The sequence below is a fragment of the Macaca nemestrina genome, chromosome 7, assembly GCF_043159975.1.
Source record: "Macaca nemestrina isolate mMacNem1 chromosome 7, mMacNem.hap1, whole genome shotgun sequence".
Taxonomy (NCBI): Eukaryota; Metazoa; Chordata; class Mammalia; order Primates; family Cercopithecidae; genus Macaca; species Macaca nemestrina.
Genome location: NC_092131.1, coordinates 130,042,938 through 130,062,619, shown reverse-complemented (window position 1 = coordinate 130,062,619; position 19,682 = coordinate 130,042,938). Strand labels below are relative to the sequence as shown.

General features: G+C 46.2%; 1 protein-coding gene across 2 annotated transcripts in view; it reads left to right on the top strand.

Annotated features, from left to right (window-relative positions):
- LOC105487604 (thrombospondin type 1 domain containing 4) overlaps positions 1 to 19,682 on the top strand; it is a 688,191-nt gene that overhangs the window by 636,547 nt on the left and 31,962 nt on the right. For both annotated transcript variants that reach the window (XM_011751093.2, XM_011751102.3), the window contains 5 exons: positions 176 to 272; positions 6,685 to 6,960; positions 14,554 to 14,683; positions 16,287 to 16,491; positions 17,868 to 18,041. In XM_011751093.2, the coding sequence (XP_011749395.2) occupies positions 176 to 272; positions 6,685 to 6,960; positions 14,554 to 14,683; positions 16,287 to 16,491; positions 17,868 to 18,041 (882 nt within the window). The remainder of the gene's footprint in view (positions 1 to 175; positions 273 to 6,684; positions 6,961 to 14,553; positions 14,684 to 16,286; positions 16,492 to 17,867; positions 18,042 to 19,682) is intronic.

Sequence of the window (19,682 nt, the reverse complement as noted above, 5' to 3'; positions counted from 1 at the left end):
GGAAATAACTTCGTTTAATCTGCCACAGGTTCACTGATGTTACTAGATGCGTTACTAGAGTGAACCAATCCAGTCATTTATCAGTAGTTCTGCAAATGCCATTGAAACCCAAGCCAGCAGGAGAAGGGGTGTGAGTACGTGCCAAGTGCAGTAACACTGATTTTTGTGTCAGCAGATGATACACCAGCAGCCAAACCCAGGCGTGCACTACGAGTACGTGATCATGGGGACCAACGCCATCAGCCCCCAGGTGCCACCCCACAGGAGACCAGGTAGAATCCCTTGTCTTGTGGCCAGGGACTCTGGTCATTTCCTTGTAAAGCCTTCTCTCTCTCTCAATTCTTGTGCATCCAACACAGAGAAAATCCAGGGACGCATATTTCAAAGCCAAGGGGCCTTGACAGTGGAGCAGGCTTCACCATTTGTCTGAGCCTTGAAACTGTTTCATTTACTCGATTCAAAAATGGCATGAGCATCCTGGGTCTGCCCTGCCAGTTCAACATTTGAAATGCTTTATGCTAGTTTCCAGGCCGGGCAAGGGGGCTCATGCCTGTAATCCTAGCACTTTAGGATCTAGCAGATGGACCGCTTGGGCCCGGGGGTTCGAGACCAGCCTGGTTTTGTAGAAACCCCTGTCTCTACAAAAAAAAAAAAAAAAAACAGAAATGAGCCAGACATGGTGGTGTGTGCCTACAATCCCAGCTACTCAGGAGGCTGAGGTGGGAGAATCATCTGAGCCCAAGGAGGTTGGGGCTGCCGTGAGCTGTGATCGCACCACTGCCCTCCAGCCTGGACGACAGAGTAAGACCCTATCTCAAAATAAAGAAAAAACAATTCACATTTACTCTGTTAAAGTTCTGGAGGTTAGAAGTGTGAAGTGGGTTTCACTTGGACAAAATCAAAGTGTCATCAGGGCCACTCTCTCCGGAGGCTCTTAGGAGAGAACCCACTTCCTTGCCTTTTCCAACTTCTAGGAGCCACCTGCCTTCCTTGGTTCCTGGCCCCTTCCTCCACCTTCAAAGCCATCAGGGCGGCACTTTCAGATCTCTCTCTGACCCTGACCTCATCACATCTCCTCTCTGACTCTCATCTTCCTCTCTCTTTCCTTTATAAGGACCCTTGAGATTATACTGGGCCCACCCAAGTAATCCAGGATAATCTCTCCTTCTCAAAATCTATAATTTAGTCTCACCTGCAAAGTCCCTTTTTGCTATGTAAGGTAGCATGTTCACAGATTGCAGGGATTAGGATGTGGACATCTTTAGGGGGCCATAATCTGTCTACTGTATGCCTTTTCTCTTGGTTCCCCTTTTGTTTCTGTTAATAATACTTTAACCTATAAGACAAGAATAATGAGTTCACACCTAACAATCCATATTGAGTCTTCCTGGTGGGCTCTGCTTATGGACAGAGCAGGCAGCTTTCTCTCGGCTGGCACTGGGCATGGGACTGCTCTCTGTGTCTGCAGACATTTCTCTACCAGAGGATGATGGAGCCCACCACCCAAATGCAGACAGTCTTTTCCGTCCTTAAAATAGGAAGGTCTGAGGAAGTATTCATGGTAATTATACCTCACACACACTGAGTCTTTGCTGTGTGCAAGGGCTTAGAGACTGCTGTGCTGAGCACTTTGCATAGATTAGTTCTTTGAATTCTCATGACAGAGGGAGGTACTTGGAGGGAAGTACTATTATTAGCCTTATTTTAAGAGTGAGGAAATGGAAGCTTAGGAAGAATAAGTTAATAACTGTCCTGGTCCCACACCTGGGCAGTGACCTGAGGAGGGCCCGTGTGACCATACTTTGTGCTTGTTATATGGCTGAGAGGTTACTTGGTCCAATCCATATCCTAGAAGAAAATAAAGGTACAGATGCCAAACCTGCCACATCCCTTCTCTGAACTTTGGATGGGATAACCAGGTTATCTGATTGCTACAGAGGGAGGACAACAGCCGGTGCATCCCCAGCACATGGGGTGGGTGTGTTGTCCAGACTCCAAGTCAGCAAACTCTGCGCAACAGAGAATTTTTGTGTCATGTCCAGAAGCAATCCACAGTTTGAGAAACTAAATTTGGATAGGATTTCTGGGGTCTGGTTTGCTGGTTTACAGGGATAAGATTGCTGGTTGACAGGGATAATCGGACAGACTATTTGAGATCTATCAGGATGATGATGATTTCTGTCAGGCCTGATGGGTCTCAGCTCATGAATAGCATGGGGGTTCTGGGATCAGCTCCCTGGGACAGGGCAGGTCTGCAGGGGTCGCCTGTAAAAAGTTGGTAAGCAGGGGCATTGTGACCAGGTTTCCTCTTCCATGTCACTGGAGTCCGGAGGCAGAGTTGGAATCTAGCTCTGTACCTTCTTGCTGTGTACCCTCAGGTGAGTCAGCAACCTCTCTGAACACACACCCAGTCTGCAAAATAGAAGTAAAACCCTACAAGGTGGTTTTTGGCACGGGAGAGGACATGGTAAGAGATTGAATAAATTCGTTGTCCATCCTAGCGTAGAGCCCAGAACAAGGCACTGAAAAGACTTTTTAAATTTTTTTGTCCAACAACATCTTGGACGGTTCTCATTTATATCAACATACCTGGTCCTGATTTTGTTGGTCATATTTGCACGTCATACTTTAAACCATGAAGCATAATAGCCAACTAAGTAAGAAAGCCCTGGCAAAAAGCTGAGAGGCCCGGTGCGGTGGATCATGCCTGTGATCCCAGCACTTTGGGAAGCCGAGGTGGGCAGATTGCTTGAGCCCAGGAGTTCGAGACCAGCCTGGACAATATGGCGAAACCCCATCTCTGCTAAAAGTACAACAAGTAGCTGGATGTAGTGGCACTCGCCTATAATCCCAGGTACTCAAGAGACTGAGACACGAGAATCACATGAACCTGGGAGACACAGGGTGCAGTGAGCCTTCTGCACTCCAGCCTGGGTGACAGAGTGAGACTCTGTCTCAAAAAAAAAAAAAAAAAAAAATGCTGAGAAAGCCCTAATTACTGTCATTGTTGTTGTTGTTGTTATTGTTGTTGTTGCTGAAATGGGGTCTTGCGATGTTGCCCAGGCTGGTCTTGAACTCCTGGGCTCAAGTAATCCTCGCACCTCAGCCTCCCAAAATGTTGGGATTACAGGCATGAGCCACCTCACCCAGCTGCCTTGTAGTTGTTGTCGTTGTTGTTTTTTGAGATGGAATCTCACAGCCTGTTGCCCAGGCTGGAGTACAGTGGCTCGATCTCGGCTCACTACAAGCTCTGCCTCCTGGGTTCATGCCATTCTCCTGCCTCAGCCTCCCAAGTAGCTGGGACTACAGGCACCCGCCACCACGCCCGGCTATTTTGTATTTTTAGTAGAGATGGGGTTTCACTGTGTTATCCAGGACGGTCTTGATCTCCTGACTTCGTGATCCACCCACCTCAGCCTCCCAAAGTGCTGGGATTACAGTTGTGAGCCACCGCGCCCGACCACCCCCTTGTAGTTTTAACTGTGATCTACAGTAACCCTAGAATTTGCCTTCTTATTTTGTATTAAAATGATACATACTTGAACAATATTCCGTCAAAATAGAAATATATACAGTCAAAAGCAACTGCCACATAATTGCCAAAACTTGGAAGCCACCAAGAAGTCCTTCAATAGGTGGATAGATTAAAACTAATGGAATATTATTTAGGGCCACAAATAAATGAGCCATTATCACGTCACAAAGAGGCATGGAGAAACCTTCCATGCATATTACTAAATGAAAGAGGCCAATCTGAAAAGACTACCTATTGTTTGATTCCAACTATATGACATTCTAGAAAAGTTAAAACTATGGAGACAGCAAAAAGATCAGTGGTTGCCAGGGGCTGGGAGGATAGAGGGATGGACAGGTGGAACACAGAGGATTTCAGGGCAGTGAATCTACTCTGTGTAATACTACACTGGCTGATGCCTGTCACTGTGCACTTGTCCAGACCCACAGAGTGTGCACCCCCAGGTGTGAACCCTCGTATGGACTGTGAACTCTAAACGATAATGACGTGTCCGTGTAGGGTCATCAGTTACACATGTACCACTCTTATGTGGGATGATGGTAGTTAGGGACCCTGTGCCTGTGTGGTGGGAGGAGGTGTATGGGAACTCTGTTCTTTCTACTCACTTTTGCTGTGAACCTAAAACTGTTCTAAAAAAATAGTCTATTAAAAAAAAAAATTCAATAGCTCCCAACCCTGTGCCCTTCCCAGAGGGAGTCTAACCCTTTGGTGGGATTTTGCCTAGCCCTTTTCTATGCATACACAAACATGTTTCCAGTCATTTGAATCATCATCTACAATCTCAGAAGTGCAAGGAACATTGCATATTATTATTTTCCATTAGTCAATTTAAATCTGACCTCAACTTCACCCTTCTTTGAAACCAGTAGATAATTCAATCGCAGTCTGCTTGGGGATTACACACACACACACACACACACACACACACACACATTCTCACCCCAGATATAAGGAAAGATCTAGAGTCTTAGACAAGCCAAAGCATTGGCTAGACCCCCCGGTGGTCTGTCCATACTAATTCTGCTGAGGTGCCACCAGGAACAGCCTCATGGGGCCTTCAGGTTAGGGCTCTGCTCCTTCCAACCTGCATGGGGGGCACAGGAAGCTGGTGAGGCTGGCAGCCAGGTCCCCTCTCCCACTGCAGGTGTGGCTTCCTCCTGGGACACTGGACATTGTCTGGTACACCTAAGGATCCATGTCACTCAGGAAACCCAAGACTCCAGACTCCTATCTCTCCTCTACCTTGAAAACCTCTCTCTCTCTCTTTTTTCTCTCTCTCGCTCACTAACTCTCTGTCTCTGTCTCTCTTGCTCTCTGTCTCTCTCTTTGTCTATCCCTCTCTGACTCTCTGTCTCTCTCTTTTGCTCTCTCTTTCTCACTCTCTCTCACACACTCTGTCTGTTTCTCTGTCTCTTGCTCTCTGTCTGTTTCTCTGTCTCTTGCTCTGTCTGTTTCTCTGTCTCTTGCTCTCTGTCTGTTTCTCTGTCTCTTGCTCTCTGTCTCTCTCTGTTTCTTGCTCTCTGTCTCTGTCTCTCTCTTGTTCTCTGCCTCTGTATCTGTTTCCCTTGCTCTCTGTCTCTCTCATTGTCTGTCTCTCTTGCTGTCTCTCTCACTTTCTGTCTCTATCTCTCTCTGTCTCTCTTGCTCTCTGTCTCTCTCGCTTTCTGTCTCTGTCCCTCTCTGTCTCTCTTCCTCTCTGTCTCTGTCTCTGTGGCTCTCTTGCTCTCTCTTTTCTCTCTGTCTCTCTCACACTCTGTCTCTCTCTCTGTCTCTTGCTCTCTGTCTCTGTCTCTTGCTGTCTCTGTCTCTCTCTTGCTCTCTCTCTGTCTCTCTCTTGCTGTCTGTCTCTGTCTCTCTCATACTCTGTCTCTGTCCCTGTCTTGCTCTCTGTCTCTGTCTCTCCTGCTCTCTGTCTCTGTCTCTCTCTTGCTCTCTGTCTCTGTTTCTCTCTGGTTTTCTGTCTCGCTGTCTGTCTCTGTCTCACACTCTGTCTCTGTCTCTCTTGCTCTCTGTCTCTGTCTTACTCTGTTTCTCTGTCTCTTGCTCTCTGTCTGTCTGTCTCTCTCTCTCTCTCTCTCTCTCTTTCTCTCTCTCAAAATGTGCCCTCCTCCTCTCACTGGGCTGGCCCCTCAAGGACATCCACTGTACTCTTAATGAAAGCCTAGGCTTGCACTCCTGGAAGGGAAAGCTGTTGACCTCTAGCAGCTTTTGTTTTCTGTCCTGCACAAAAACAAAGCAGTAACATCTAAGGACTTGGCTACTCTTTCAAACTAGAGGAGGAGGTGGAGGAATAAAGATAGAAAATCAAATACAAATTAGTATCTCAAAAAAGTGACCTGCCACACCTTTGTGTATGTGTGTGTGTTATGCTTTTTTCTTTCACCAAACAATATTCAGTCATTTCTTCATGTCAGAATGTATATTTGCTGCATTCTTTTCAAAAATCACATAGTATTCCATTTTGTACTTGTAGCATAACGTAGTTTAACCAGTACCACTGGTGAACATTTGTGTCTGTTCTACTGTTGTGCTATTTCAAATAATACCTCAGTAACCATACTTGTATATTCAGATTTATGTAAAGAAAATATTTGCGGAACAAATGTGCTAGAAACTGAATTGTTAGGTCAAAGGGTATGTGCATTTAAAATTTGGATAGATAATGCCAGATTTCCCTCCAAAACCATGCGTCTATTTGCAGGCTCATCCATAGTGACTGGAAGTGTATTTTCCTGCACCTTCAACAGGAGTTAAGGGATTTAAGGGTTTCCAAACTTTCCAGTCTTTGGTGTTGGATAAATAGAGGTGGTGGTGGTGTTCTTTTCATATGTATTTATGGAGTTATGAGTAAAGTTGAGGATTTTTGCATGGGTTTTAGCTGTTTCTGTTTCTTTTTATGTGAACTCTCTGTGGCTCACAACTACTATTCCTACTGCAACGTTCGTCTTTGTCTTATTGATTTTCAAAAGTGCTTTGCATGTGAGGGAAAGCACTAGTGGGTGTCCGCTTATTTTAAACAGATGTGCTTATGTGCTGTGACTTAGAAATGATCTCATGCTACACAGCGTCTAATGTCGAAGCAGTTTCCTCTTTACAACCCAGGGTCTAAACTGATCCTGATTCTGTGTGTGCATGCTCACCTCTCCTAGGGGACCCCTTCAATGGCCAGTTGGTGACAGAAGGCAGGAGCCAGGAGGAGGGAGAAGAGAAAGGGAGGAACGAGGAGAAGGAAGACTTGCGTGGGGAGGCCCCTGAGATGTTCACCTCAGAATCGGCACAGACCTTCCCAGTCAGGCATCCGGACAGATTTTCTCCCCGTCGACCAGACAACTTGGTGCCACCAGCACCGCAGCTCCCACGGCGCAGCCGGGATCACAACTGGAAGCAGCTTGGGACGACAGAATGCTCCACGACCTGTGGGAAAGGTGAGCCTGCGTGGGGGACGTGTGGATCCCTGCAGAACCCTAAGCAAGGAATGTGTGGGTGGCCCAGGGCAGTGGTCCCTGGCTTTTTTGGCACCAGGGACTGGTTTTGTGGAAGACAATTTTCCGTGGATGGTGGCGGGGTGGGGGGAATGGTTTCAGGATGAAACTGCCCTATCGCAGATCATCAGGCGTTGCAGTCTCATAAGGAGCACGCAACCTAGATCCCTTGCCTGCACAGTTCCCAATAGGGTTCACACTCCTATGAGAAGGTAACGCCACCACTGATCTCGCCCACCCACCAGTCACCTCCTGCTGTGCGACCTGGTTCCTTTTTTTTTTTTTTTTTTTTTGAGGCGGAGTCTCGCTCTGTCGCCCAGGCTGGAGTGCAGTGGCGCGATCTCGGCTCACTGCAAGCTCCGCCTCCCGGGTTCCCGCCATTCTCCTGCCTCAGCCTCCCGAGTAGCTGGGACTACAGGCGCCGCCACCACGCCTGGCTAATTTTTTTGTATTTTTAGTGGAGACGGGGTTTCATTGTGTTAGCCAGGATGGTCTCGATCTCCTGACCTCGTGATCCGCCCGTCTCGGCCTCCCAAAGTGCTGGGATTACAGGCTTGAGCCACCGCGCCCGGCCAACGACCTGGTTCCTAACAGGCCACGGACTGGTACCGACTGGGGACCCTGGCCCAAGGGACATGGCAAACCGTCACCTCTGTGAGCCTGTCTGTGAGATGGTTCACGGGTGTGACAGATTGTGTTGGGCCCCCAAGACCACCCTCAGGCTTACTGATTGGCTCAAAGGACTTACAAGACCCAGAAGAGCTGTTACAATTCATCACAGTCAAAGGGCAGGGATTCGAGTTAATAAAGGAAAAGGCGCATTGAAAAAGTCCAGGAGATGCCAGGCGCCAGCTTCCAGGTGTCCCCTCCAGCAGAGTCACACAGGGATGCACTTAATTCTCTCAGAAATGATGTAACTCAGAGACTGGGAACACATGCCAAGTACTGCCAACCAGAGATGCTCATCCGAGCTTTGGTGTCCTGGGTTTTTACTGGAGTCTCTCATCTAGGTCCACAGCTCCCACATGAGCGACACTAGCTACTCTCCCTTTACCACCCCAGAAGCCAAACCAATACCACGGGGCCCAACACCTCAGGCATAAAAAAACACTCTTATCAGGTGGCATATTCCAAGGGCTTAGAGGTTCTCTCTCAGGAGCTGGTCAAGGGCCTGTCTTTGGCATGTGTGGGGTTTGAGCAACTCCGGCCTGCTGCGCACATATATTCACTAATAAACAGAATACACTCACATACTTCAAGATCTAAAATTTAATCTCCGAGTCAGGGTTGTGGAAGACTTACACAAATCCCAGCTGAAACTCATTCTCAAATCTCAGGATTTCAGGAAAAAAAGAATAAAATAAAACATACTCTGGGGGCTTGGCATGTTAGTTAGCTGGCTTTTACACTGACCAACACTCACAACTCCCATACTATCCCAGTAAAATCCCAACCCTGTATTCATCCATTATTCTAACCTGATCAGCTAGGACCACCAAGGACAAACCTGAAGCCCAACAAAGTCAGCTTTATTGACCCCTCACAACAAGGGAGTCCACACACCAGAGGGAGCATGGGGTGTCTCTCCAAACAAAAGAAAACATAGAGTTGAAGGATTTGGGAGAAGGATACAGTTTAGGTGAAATTTAAATAAAGCAGGGTTGTGATAGGCTGAAAGCAAAACATGGCAGTGTTACAGGGGTCACATCAGGATGATGAAGTGGACCCAGGGTCCCGTTTCCTTGAAAACTCTGAAGTTAAGATAGATGTGGAATGTGGTATCCAGAAACCCTTTATCTGACATTTTCCATACCAGGTTGATTTCCAGGTTGGAATCAGTGCTGCTTCTGTTTCAAGCTGACTTGTTGCAAAGATACACCTATGAACTGTGTAGTTATAATTTCCTTCATATATATGATAATAGCCTCCTGTTTGTAGTAAAGTCCTGTTTGATCCCCTGAAACAGCTGTTCTTTGAGGGGAGGTTGCTAAAGAAACAGGAAGGCTGTATCCCCCAGGAATCTCCGCAAACTGGGGAACTGTGTGATATCCCAGAGCATTGGTTTGGGGTGGGGTTTTTTCTTTTCTTTTCTTTTCTTTTCTTTCCTTTTCCTTTCTTTTCTTTTTTCTTTTATTTTCCTTTCTTTTCTTTTCTCTTGGTACTTGTATCTAAGAGTACAAAGTCTGGAACGTCTCACAAAATTAGCACACTGAAAAATCTCTCATGACAACTTCTAAAGTTTTTATCTTTTTCATAAGAGCATTGACTTAGTGGCTTTTGAGACTAGAATTTAGGTCTTTGGTTCTTCTTGGGGGCTGGAGCTTTTCCTGCCTGGAACCTCTGCGATTCCATAATGATTTGGTAACTGGAGTGTTGATTTATAGAGGTTTTATTGTGCAAATTTTATTATGCTCATACTTAATAAATGTGCAAAGAATTTGGACTGTAGATTCATTGGACCAACTTCTTTTATATACTTTGTGAGGAAAAATTAAATGCCTATAAAATATGTCTTGACAGAGGCAGAAAGCTAGAAATATTTCTGCATTAAGGCCAAAACCATTTTGGTGAGACTCCATGATATTATAGAGGTAAGCACTATATAACGTAAATGATATAGGAACCCAAGATAAAAATGTATTATTATTGAAATATTCTACCTTTAGGTAATGGTGTGATGCCCATCAAAGGACCCAGATACACTCAGAACTAGGTGAAAACAGGGAAAGTCATGAAAAGGATAAAAATTGTCATTGTGTGGTTTTCTACCAACGGTGTCATGTGGAGAAGATTCTCTGTCACCCTGTCCAGAGCCCATAAGGCCTTGCGTTGTAAGCAGCATGAGATGAGGGCAAACGCATGTGCTGGTTCAGATGCTCCCACGATCTCTCTAATGGAGCAAACTCATAACCAAACATTCCAGTTTTTGTCCCCACAATCCATCCCCAGCTGTGTGATCCACACTGAGGTATGGAGTTGAAATTTAAATAAATTAAAGTTTTGATAGGCTGAAAGCAAAACATAACTGTTACTACCTCACTATATGCTAGTATCCCTCCCTTACGACACTCTGGTATCTGGCCAGCAAAGTCCTGCTCATACTCCAAGCTCTGAGACCGCCTCCTCTGCAAACCTTCCTGATTCTGCAAAGAACAGGTAGGCACTTCATCCTTGGGACCTCACAGCAATTCAGGACACATTTCTGTCCCAGCCCTGCTTGGCTTGGCTGTCTCCATGAATATACACTTTGCAGCCTCTGCACCTGGCATCATAGCGAGCACACAGTAGGCACTCCTGTGTTTTTTGAAAAAACGAATATATCATCACCACATTTCACATGTGGAATATATGAGCTACTAGAAAAGACATAAGGGTAGATTTTACATCTTTATTGTATCCTAGATATACAAGTCTGTTATTGCCTTTGCCCCATGTTCTGTCAACATAGCATAAAGCATGTGGATTTACCTGTTAGAAACTGAATAAGTGGCTGGGCATGGTGACTCACACCTATAATCGAAGCATTTTGGGAGGCCAAGGCAGGTGTATCACTTGAGGTCTGGAGTTCAAGACCAGCCAGCCAACATGGCAAAACCCTGTCTTTACCAAAAATACAAAAATTAGCTGGGCATGGTGATGCATATATGTAATCCCAGCTACTCAGGAGGCTGAGGCAGAACAATTGCTTGAACCCAGGAGGTGGAGTTTGCAGTGAGCCAAGATCATGCCACTGCACTCCCGCCTGAGTGACAGAGCAAGACTCCGTCCCAAAAAAAAATAAAAAATAAAAAATAAAAAATCTTTTTCTCTAGATTTCCATATGATTTTGTTTAATCTTCTGTCCTTTGCATTGCAGAAACACACACACACACACAGATTCACAAGAGTATGAGGTATTGGACTGAGCATGCACAAGACCCATTTTCGATATTTAGCCCATATACACCCATGTGTGCATGTACACACACACACAGACACACACACACTCAGCATCTGCCACTCAGAAGGTCTGAGGCAACATGTCTATCTGTTCTTTACCCAGTAAATGACACCAGTTCTCAGGCCCAAGAGATACTGAAGCAGTGCCTTGGAAATAAAGCAAACCTAGGGATGTATTGTTTCCCATCTCTCCCTTCTCTGGCAATCCTAGTTCCTTTTTCTTTCATGTGACAAGTGGCATTGCCCCATGGAGGCCTCTCCTTTGCTCTCTCCCAGGCGGTGATGGCACCAGACATGCAGGGTAGGTGAGGCAATGCAGAGGCACAGATATGGAGCTCATCTAATGGTCATCAGCAGTCATGGCAAGTGACCAGGAAATCCCAAGCCTCCCAGCAATGTCCAAGTCACTTATGCACAGAATAAGTCCTTTCCCCTTGTGATCCCATTGTGTATTTTCACACATACCCTCATTCAAACCCTTCTCTAGTCCTTCCACACCACACATTTCTGTGCTTTTCATGGTCGAATTTCCCTTTGTCAAAGTGCTTCCAGCATTGTGATATCACCATCTCAGGGAAGGGCCCTGTTGCTGGCATCCAAGAGTGGTCCATACTCACACAGCCATTGATCAGGCCTCTGTCAAACTCTTTGCTTGTTTCATTTGATTCCTACAGTTCCAAGTCTAGAGTCATTTAATTTTTTCTTATTCTTTATTTTGTCTCTCTTCCATAATGTCCCACTGACCTCTACACTAGCCCCTGAATTCACTGACTTCATTTATTATCTGCTAATTACCCATGTACAGTTCCCCCCTTCAACATGACATATTTCTATTTTGATCAACATGTCCGCATAGAAGGGAACCGAACTGATCCCGGATATTTTTCCTGCTGCCTGAAGCCCAGCCAACTCCTGACCTCACCACCTTGTTCCTGCTTGCTAGCAAGTAGAGGAATAATTGAATTGCAATATTGAACAATGGGAGGTGGCCAGGTGCTGTCTCCCTTTCTAAAGATATTAGAACTGACCCAAAGAAAGAAACCACTGCAGTCACTAGACTCAAGAATTGTAGATATGGGCCAGGTGCAGTGGCTTACGCCTGTAATCCCAGCACTTTGGGAGGCCGAGGTGGGCAAATCACCTGAGGTCAGGAGTTTAAGATAAGCCTGGACAACATGGCTAAACCATGTCTCTACTAAAAACACAAAAATTAGCAGGGCGCAGTGGCAGGCACCTGTAATCCCAGCTACTTGCAAGACTGAAGCAGAAGAATCGCTTGAACCCAGGAGGTGGAGGTTGTGGTGAGCAGAGATTGTGCCACTGCACTCCAGCCTGGGTGACAGAGCGAAACTCCGTCTCAAAAAAATTTTAAAAAGATGTGTAGATCTGGCATTTTCCCACCTTCAGAGAGCCAGAGGGCCTCTGAGTTCATTTCCATGAAACTGGACCATGGACGATGTCCATAAACGCCATAAAATGTCAAGGGAAGACAAGCAGCGGCCAGATGCTAGACAACCCCAGCAGGACCTATCTTCCCAAGACACAGAACATTCCTATGGTAGCCTGTATCCTTTTGATTAAAAAAATTTGATTTCTCCCTTATTTGAGTGCCAAGTGGTTGAGATAGTTCCTTTTGCTTTCCTATCCACAAACATCTAAGTGGAAAAGCTAAACCCACATGGTCTGAAGGAAAAGGAATAGGCTAAATAAGACCTTTACTTAATCCCTTAATAGCTGAGCCCCACTGCAAGCTGTGAACCTTATATTCACCTTTATAACTGCACAGTGTACTTAATGTTTGTTGAATTTAATTAAAAATCTGTTCTATTTAATGGAAGGAGATCTGTAGCTGGACAAACTAATTCCACAAAAAGTTTTTGCTTCCCATTAACTTTACAATCAGTACTGCCTTTTACTCAGCCAATAATTGTGCTTAATTGGTACGTTATTTTAAATAATGGTCTCAAGTTATAGCCACACTGTAAATTTTTACTGCCGGGTAATTTAAACAAATGATTGTTTCAGATTCAACACTGTCTTGCAAACTGTCAAGTTTCTTACTACCCTCTGGCTCAGTGTGTCATACAAGATAAGCTTGAAAAACCACTGAAACAGTTTCATGACTGATGAAATATTGAGACGTTTATGTTAAAAGATAGCCCCTGTGTTGCAGTTAAAATTGTAAGGAGTTGGAGCTTCAGAAAGTATGAATGCCTGGCCAATTAGCAACAGAGATAAGACAGAGTTGTAGAATAAAGTACAACATTCTTCCCGGCAGGAGTTGTATACTGGCCTGGACTGTGGGGAAGACAGTTATTTGTGAAGAAGGATCTTCCCGTGGTTTGTTCAGACGTCAGGTTCAGGGGTTACATGTCTCACGTTATAAACGTCCATTAGTAATAGCTCAGTGTTGCCACCAGGTGGCAGCAGAGAGAGGAAGGCAGAATTGAATCTGCTTTTTTTTTTAATTGAGAGTTAGACATTCCATTTAACAAATTCTGACTTTTTATCAAAAGTAGATGTATCCTTATTAATCCAATGAAAGTAAAACAAAAAAACTACAACTGTTATAAACATTCATTCAACACCATTCAAACATTCATTCAACAGTCATTTGTTGATCACCTGGCTACTCTCGTAGGTACTGGGGCTACAGAGATTAAGAAGTAGCCCTGGCCGGGCGCGGTGGCTCGCACCTGTAATCCCAGCACTTTGGGAGGCCGAGGCGGGCGGATCACAAGGTCAGGAGATCGAGACCACAGTGAAACCCCATCTCTACTAAAAATACAAAACATTAGCTGGGCGCAGTGGCAGGTGCCTGTAGTCCCAGCTTACTCAGGAGGCTGAGGCAGGAGAATGGCGTGAACCCGGGAGGCAGAGCTTGCAGTGAGCCAAGATTGCACCACTGCACTCCAGCCTGGGAGACAAAGCAAGACTCTGTCTCAAAAAAAAAAAAAAAAAAAGAGGTAGCCCTGTCCCTCAGAAGCTCACTGTCTCATGGGAAGTAGACATATGTTCAGATCACTGAAATACCATTGGATGGGTACTTTATTAGAAGAATATGTAAGATGCTTGCCAAAGGGGGAAGCAGCTGCTCTTCTGCCCTTTCTTGAATCTTCTACTTCTGCACTTCAACCTGTCCCTTAAATGTACCTGGTCTAGCAGGCTAGTTTGTCATGCAGGTACTTTCGTTCCAGTTTAATGACCTAGACAGCCCCCTCCCTCCAAAATACACAGGCACACGTCTACCCAAGCCCAATTCTTTCTCTAGAATGAAGCTTGACCCTTTCAGGACACTTTCTCTTTGACACTTCCAGAGAACCTTAGAAAAGTTACTGTTTGTGTTCAGTCTATAATCATTTCCCTTTTAAGGCAGGTTCTTCTTTGTATCCCCACAGTGCCTAGCAAAGACCCTGTGAGGTAGGTGTGTGTAAACCCTCAAACGAAGGTGGAGTGTAAGTGTGCATGTGTGTGTGAATTGTCCTCACTGTTTCTGTGCCCTCTCTTCATCAGCACCCGAATCTCTGTGCATCTCCACCCATAGCCCAACTTTTCAGTGTGTGGGACTGTCCTTCAGATATTCTCCTGTTGTTGCAGGATCGCAGTACCCTATTTTCCGCTGTGTGCACAGAAGCACTCATGAAGAGGCTCCTGAGAGCTACTGTGACTCCAGCATGAAGCCGACCCCCGAGGAGGAGCCCTGCAACATCTTCCCTTGCCCAGCCTTGTAAGATGGCCCCTCCGTTTAGGTCACCTATTACCAGGTCACTTCAGGTCGCTTGAGCACAGGACTCTAGGAGCAGATATAAGTCAGTCTAAATCTAATTTAGAAATCCAAGACTTGGTCCATGCATAAAATGCAGTCTGTTTAGCAGGCATACCTGTCTTTCAGGATGAACTCAGGAGCTGATAGTCTTTAGCAAGTCAACCCACTTCTGGGAAGCCCACCCTTGGCAAAGCTGGAGCAATTAGGTTTGAGCCTGTTAAGGAAAACAAAGGAGGAAGCAAAGAATGAGAAGCCGGTGTAGTTAGTGTCGTAGGTGAGCTGTTTACAGAAAGAGGATAATGCAAGTCACAAAAACATCAGCCTGGAGAGGCCAAGAAAAGTGTCTCGGGAGAGGTCTTGAACTGTTTTGGTTTTTTGTTTTTGTTTTTGTTTTTTGGTGGAGTCTAGCTCTGTTGCCCAGGCCAGAGTGCAGTAGCACGATCTCAGCAACCTCCGCCTCCTGGGTTCAAGCAATTCTCCCGCTTCAGCCTCCCGAGTAGCTGGATCTACAGGTGCACATTACCACGCCTGGCTAAATTTTGTATTTTTTGTAGGGACGGGGTTTTGCCATGTCAGCCAGGCTGGTCTTGAACTCCTGAGCACTAATGGTCTGCCCACCTCAGGCTCCCAAAGTGCTGGGATTATGGGCATGAGCCACCACGCCTGGCCTTGAACTGGTTATTGAATGATAAATAGGACACTTTAAGAAGAACAAGGGGAAAGGGCCCTAAGAGGGTCAAAACCCAATTTTCAGACTAATAAAAATATAATTCTCATCCAAGTGTATGATGAGCATGGGTTGATGTCTCGTTTAACCTAATAACAGAGCAGATGACAGAGGAGGGTTTGTGAAACTGATGTGGGAATTGTTAATGAAAAATAAAGATTACTAGAATAAGATTTCTAAGTTAGTAGCAAAAGTGAGTTAATGATCTACAGGGTAATAATGCTAACCTTTGGAGGGTTTATTTTATTAGATAAAAATCATTTGTACCTTTTCAGTTTTCTGTAACTTTTTATAGAATCTGGGCCCTAATCACTGGTAAATACCATGTCAAGTGTCAAGCAAATTTATCTTCCTTTACAGAGTCAGATGACCCTTAGGCAGACTTTTTCTTTTTCTTTTTCTTTTCTTTTTTTGAGACAGGGTCTTGCTTTGTTGCCCAGACTGGAGTGCAGTGGCATAGTCATGGTTCACTGCAGCCTCAATCTCCCAGGCTCAAGCCATACCCCGACCTCAGTCTCCCAAGTAGCTGGGACTACAGGCACACACCACCACACCCAGCTAACTTTGGTATTTTTTGTAGAGATGGGTTTTGCCATGTTGTCCAGGCTGGTCTCGAACTCCTGGGCTCAAGCCATCCTCCCACCTCAGCTTCCCAAAGTCCTGGGATTACAGGCATGCGCCACTGCGCCTGGCCTAGGCTGACTTTTAAGCAATGCTCTAGTAAGAAACTCCACCCATGGTGATTTTGATGATTCTGTGTACGCTGGTGCGGGCTCACGCTCACTTCTTGTTGACTGAAGGTTGTCTCTTACTCTCGCTCTCTCATTCCTGAACCAGCTGGGACATCGGGGAGTGGTCTGAGTGCAGCAAGACCTGTGGCCTGGGCATGCAGCACCGCCAGGTTCTGTGCCGCCAGGTGTACGCCAACCGCAGCCTGACAGTGCAGCCCTACCGCTGCCAGCACCTGGAGAAGCCCGAGACCACCAGCACTTGCCAACTCAAGATCTGCAGTGAGTGGCAGATCCGGACTGACTGGACCTCGGTACGCAGGCAGGGCAGCCCGCTCCATAGCTCCCTCTCCAGCTCCCACCACACTCTCCAGCCCACCAAGACCTGAGATGGGTAACCTTGAGTTCCACAGGAGGGAACCCATCCCTCCTGTGGGGGTCTGGGGGTCTGGATGGCTGTTTTTGCAAACCACAGGATGTACCAATAGTTGAATAGAGTTTAGGATAGTGTGTGCCGCCCACAGCCAACCTTATGGGTGAGCCTAGGGGAGCCCTGTGATATTGGCCTCATCTGTTTTATGAGTCATAGTGAAGCAAAGGTTGGCAACTGCTGGTAGAGACAACTCCTTCCAATTTTCCCCACCCATTTTATAGATGAAAAGACTGAGGCCTGGAAGAATAGAGTAGTGTCTGTCAAAATTAAGACTATTAAGGCAGAAATAAATTGATAAAATATTTATTGGAAGCCAATGTAAGGATCAACCCAAGAAGACACACGAACAACGTTGGACGTGTTCCAAAGTCTATTACGAGTTGAAAGGCTTTTAGAAGAAAGTTTAGGAGAGGAGAGGGGGACCCCTGGAATCGGAGTTGTCTTTTTCATTGGAGGGTACAGCACAGAGGTTGCAATCACTGGCTACAGATGATGACATACAGGCTAAAATGTTTTAAGTGCAGGACAGTCAATAAAACTTCATGAGTGAGAAATAAATCAGCAAAACTTTATGACTCAGAAACAAACCAAGCAAACCAGTGTCGTCTTCAATGTCCACAGGTTACATATTAATCAGTGTGTCAACAGTTTGAAGAATTCACAATAAAATTGGAGGGACTGACAATAATATTCTTTACTCAAAACAGGATGTAAGCCATGAATCCTAAGATCTTCCTCCTAGGCAACTTAGAACATAGTGTATTCTTTAAGGGCAGAGGTGTATGACTTAACCCTTGCCTGCCATGGCATTGGGTCCTGTTTATAATTTGGTATCTTGTTGCCACAGAGAGTCCGTTCTGTCAGTCTTATGATTTCTCTCTTAACATTAATGCTGGTCAGTTGTGTCTAGACTGCAAAAGGGAGGCAGTATGACAGGGTGTGTCCAGCCTCCCATCCTGTCATGGCCAGGAAATCAGTTTTAAAGGTTTCTCTGGGGTCTCCTTGGCCAAGAGGAGGCCCACTCAGTCAGCTGGGAGGCTTAGGATTTTATTTTTAGCTTACAGTAGGCGAGGCATGTAAGAAGGTCTTGTAGGAAAGGATTGTTTCTAGGGCTCAGATCCCTGCCCCAGGTGGTGACATGCATGGAAGAGCCTCAGTCTCATGGGACTGGTCACAAAGGCTGCTGGCTCCATTCTGGCGATTCTCTCCCAGAGCCGAAGCTGCTGGTTCCCCTGACGTCGGTGTGGTGTGTTTCAGTGCTCAGTGCCCTGCGGCGTGGGGCAGAGGACCCGTGATGTGAAGTGTGTGAGCAACATTGGGGATGTGGTTGACGATGAGGAATGCAACATGAAGCTCCGGCCGAATGACATTGAGAACTGTGACATGGGACCCTGTGCCAAGAGCTGGTTCCTCACCGAGTGGAGCGAAAGGGTGAGTATGATGAGCAGAGTGCCGGGGACCAAGGTCTGCCAGGTGCCTCCAAAACCACACGAAGGTGAGTCACTGGCTCAGAATCCCAAGACTGATTTCTGGCTCTGGGGGGGAAAAAAGGCCCAGAGAGGAATTATTGTAGGCTTTCTATCGTTACGTGAGGACTGAGGGGGTCCAAAGGTGAGGAGTGGGTGTGAAAAACTTGACTGAATTCTCCTTAGCACTCCATGTGGTTACTCCATAACACTAGATGAAGTGAATAATTACATCCCATCGTTCATATGTCTTGTACATGCCTGGTGTCTCATAGACACTCAGCAATGGCAGGCCCCTCTACTGCTTTCTGCCAACTCAAAACATCCAACACCCCGTCCCCTCCCCAGTAGCCTGGCCTCCCATGGGGGGTCTCAGGTGTCAAAGAATAACTCAAAGGCATATATAGTTGACCAGTGGCCCACCAGTTACCTGGATATAAGGGAAAACAGTCATAGATTAAATTCATCTATCAAAGGCAAAAGGAAGATTTATATGAAAAGGGGATTTTGGAGCTGGAGTGGTGTTGGTTACACAACAGCATGAATGCACCTAATGCCCTGGAGGTGTGGGCTTAAAAGTGGTTACGATGGTCAATTTTATGCTATGTGTATTCTACCACCATCAAAAATAAAGTTTGAGAAAAGACACTAAACAAATTATAGAACATACCTTGGGACAGGGAGGAGAAAGGAGGAAGGAGGTAAGGAATTGTGCTTCCTTTCCTGGTGGAAGCAGCGGATTTGCGGGCATGGGGGCGGGGGGACGGTAAGAGGGTTTGCCCAGGGCAGCTGCATAGCTGTCAGAGGCACCAAGTCCAGGTTCTGGATTCTCCAGGAGATCTAGGGAGTTTACCTGGGTTGAGGACGTGATTGGCTATCTCTGACCTTGGTTAGCAGCTTACCTCTCGGATACACTAGTTCTGCCCCACTTCCCTTGCTAGAATCCCGTGCGTACACGTTACCTGTGAACCACATTGAAGTGCAGGTCTGAGGCAGCAGGTGTGGGGTGGAGCCAGGGAATCAACATTTATTTTCTTTATTTCTTTTTTTTTTTTTTTTTTTTTTCAGATAGGGTCTCATTCTGTTGCCTGGGCTGGGGTGCAGTGGTGCAATCTTGGCTCACTGCAGCCTCGACCTCCTGGGCTCAAGTGATCCTCCCACCTCAGAACCCCCTCCCCACCTCCCCCACAACATAGGTGGGACTATAGGTGCACGCCACCACCCCGGCTAATTTTTTATATTTGTTTGTGGTTTCACCATGTTGCCCAAGCTGGTCTCAAACTCCTGGGCTCAAGTGATCTGCCACCTCGGCCTCCCGAAGCCCTGGAATTATAGGCATGAGCCACCGTGCCTGGCCACAGTCTACATTTCTAATAGGTTCCCGGGGTCTTTGAGGCCACTGGTCCAGGGACCACACTCTGAGTAACAAGGCCATAAAAAAGACAGAGGAGCCCAGCCATATTCTTGGATCTTAGGAGACATGATGCAGCCCATGAGCCCCCACCCATCCCAACTCCCAGCATCATGAGAACAACAACCGTAGTATCTCAGACTCAAAGAAGGACCCTTTCACAGTTTGGGAATATCAACAGACATGCCCCATAGT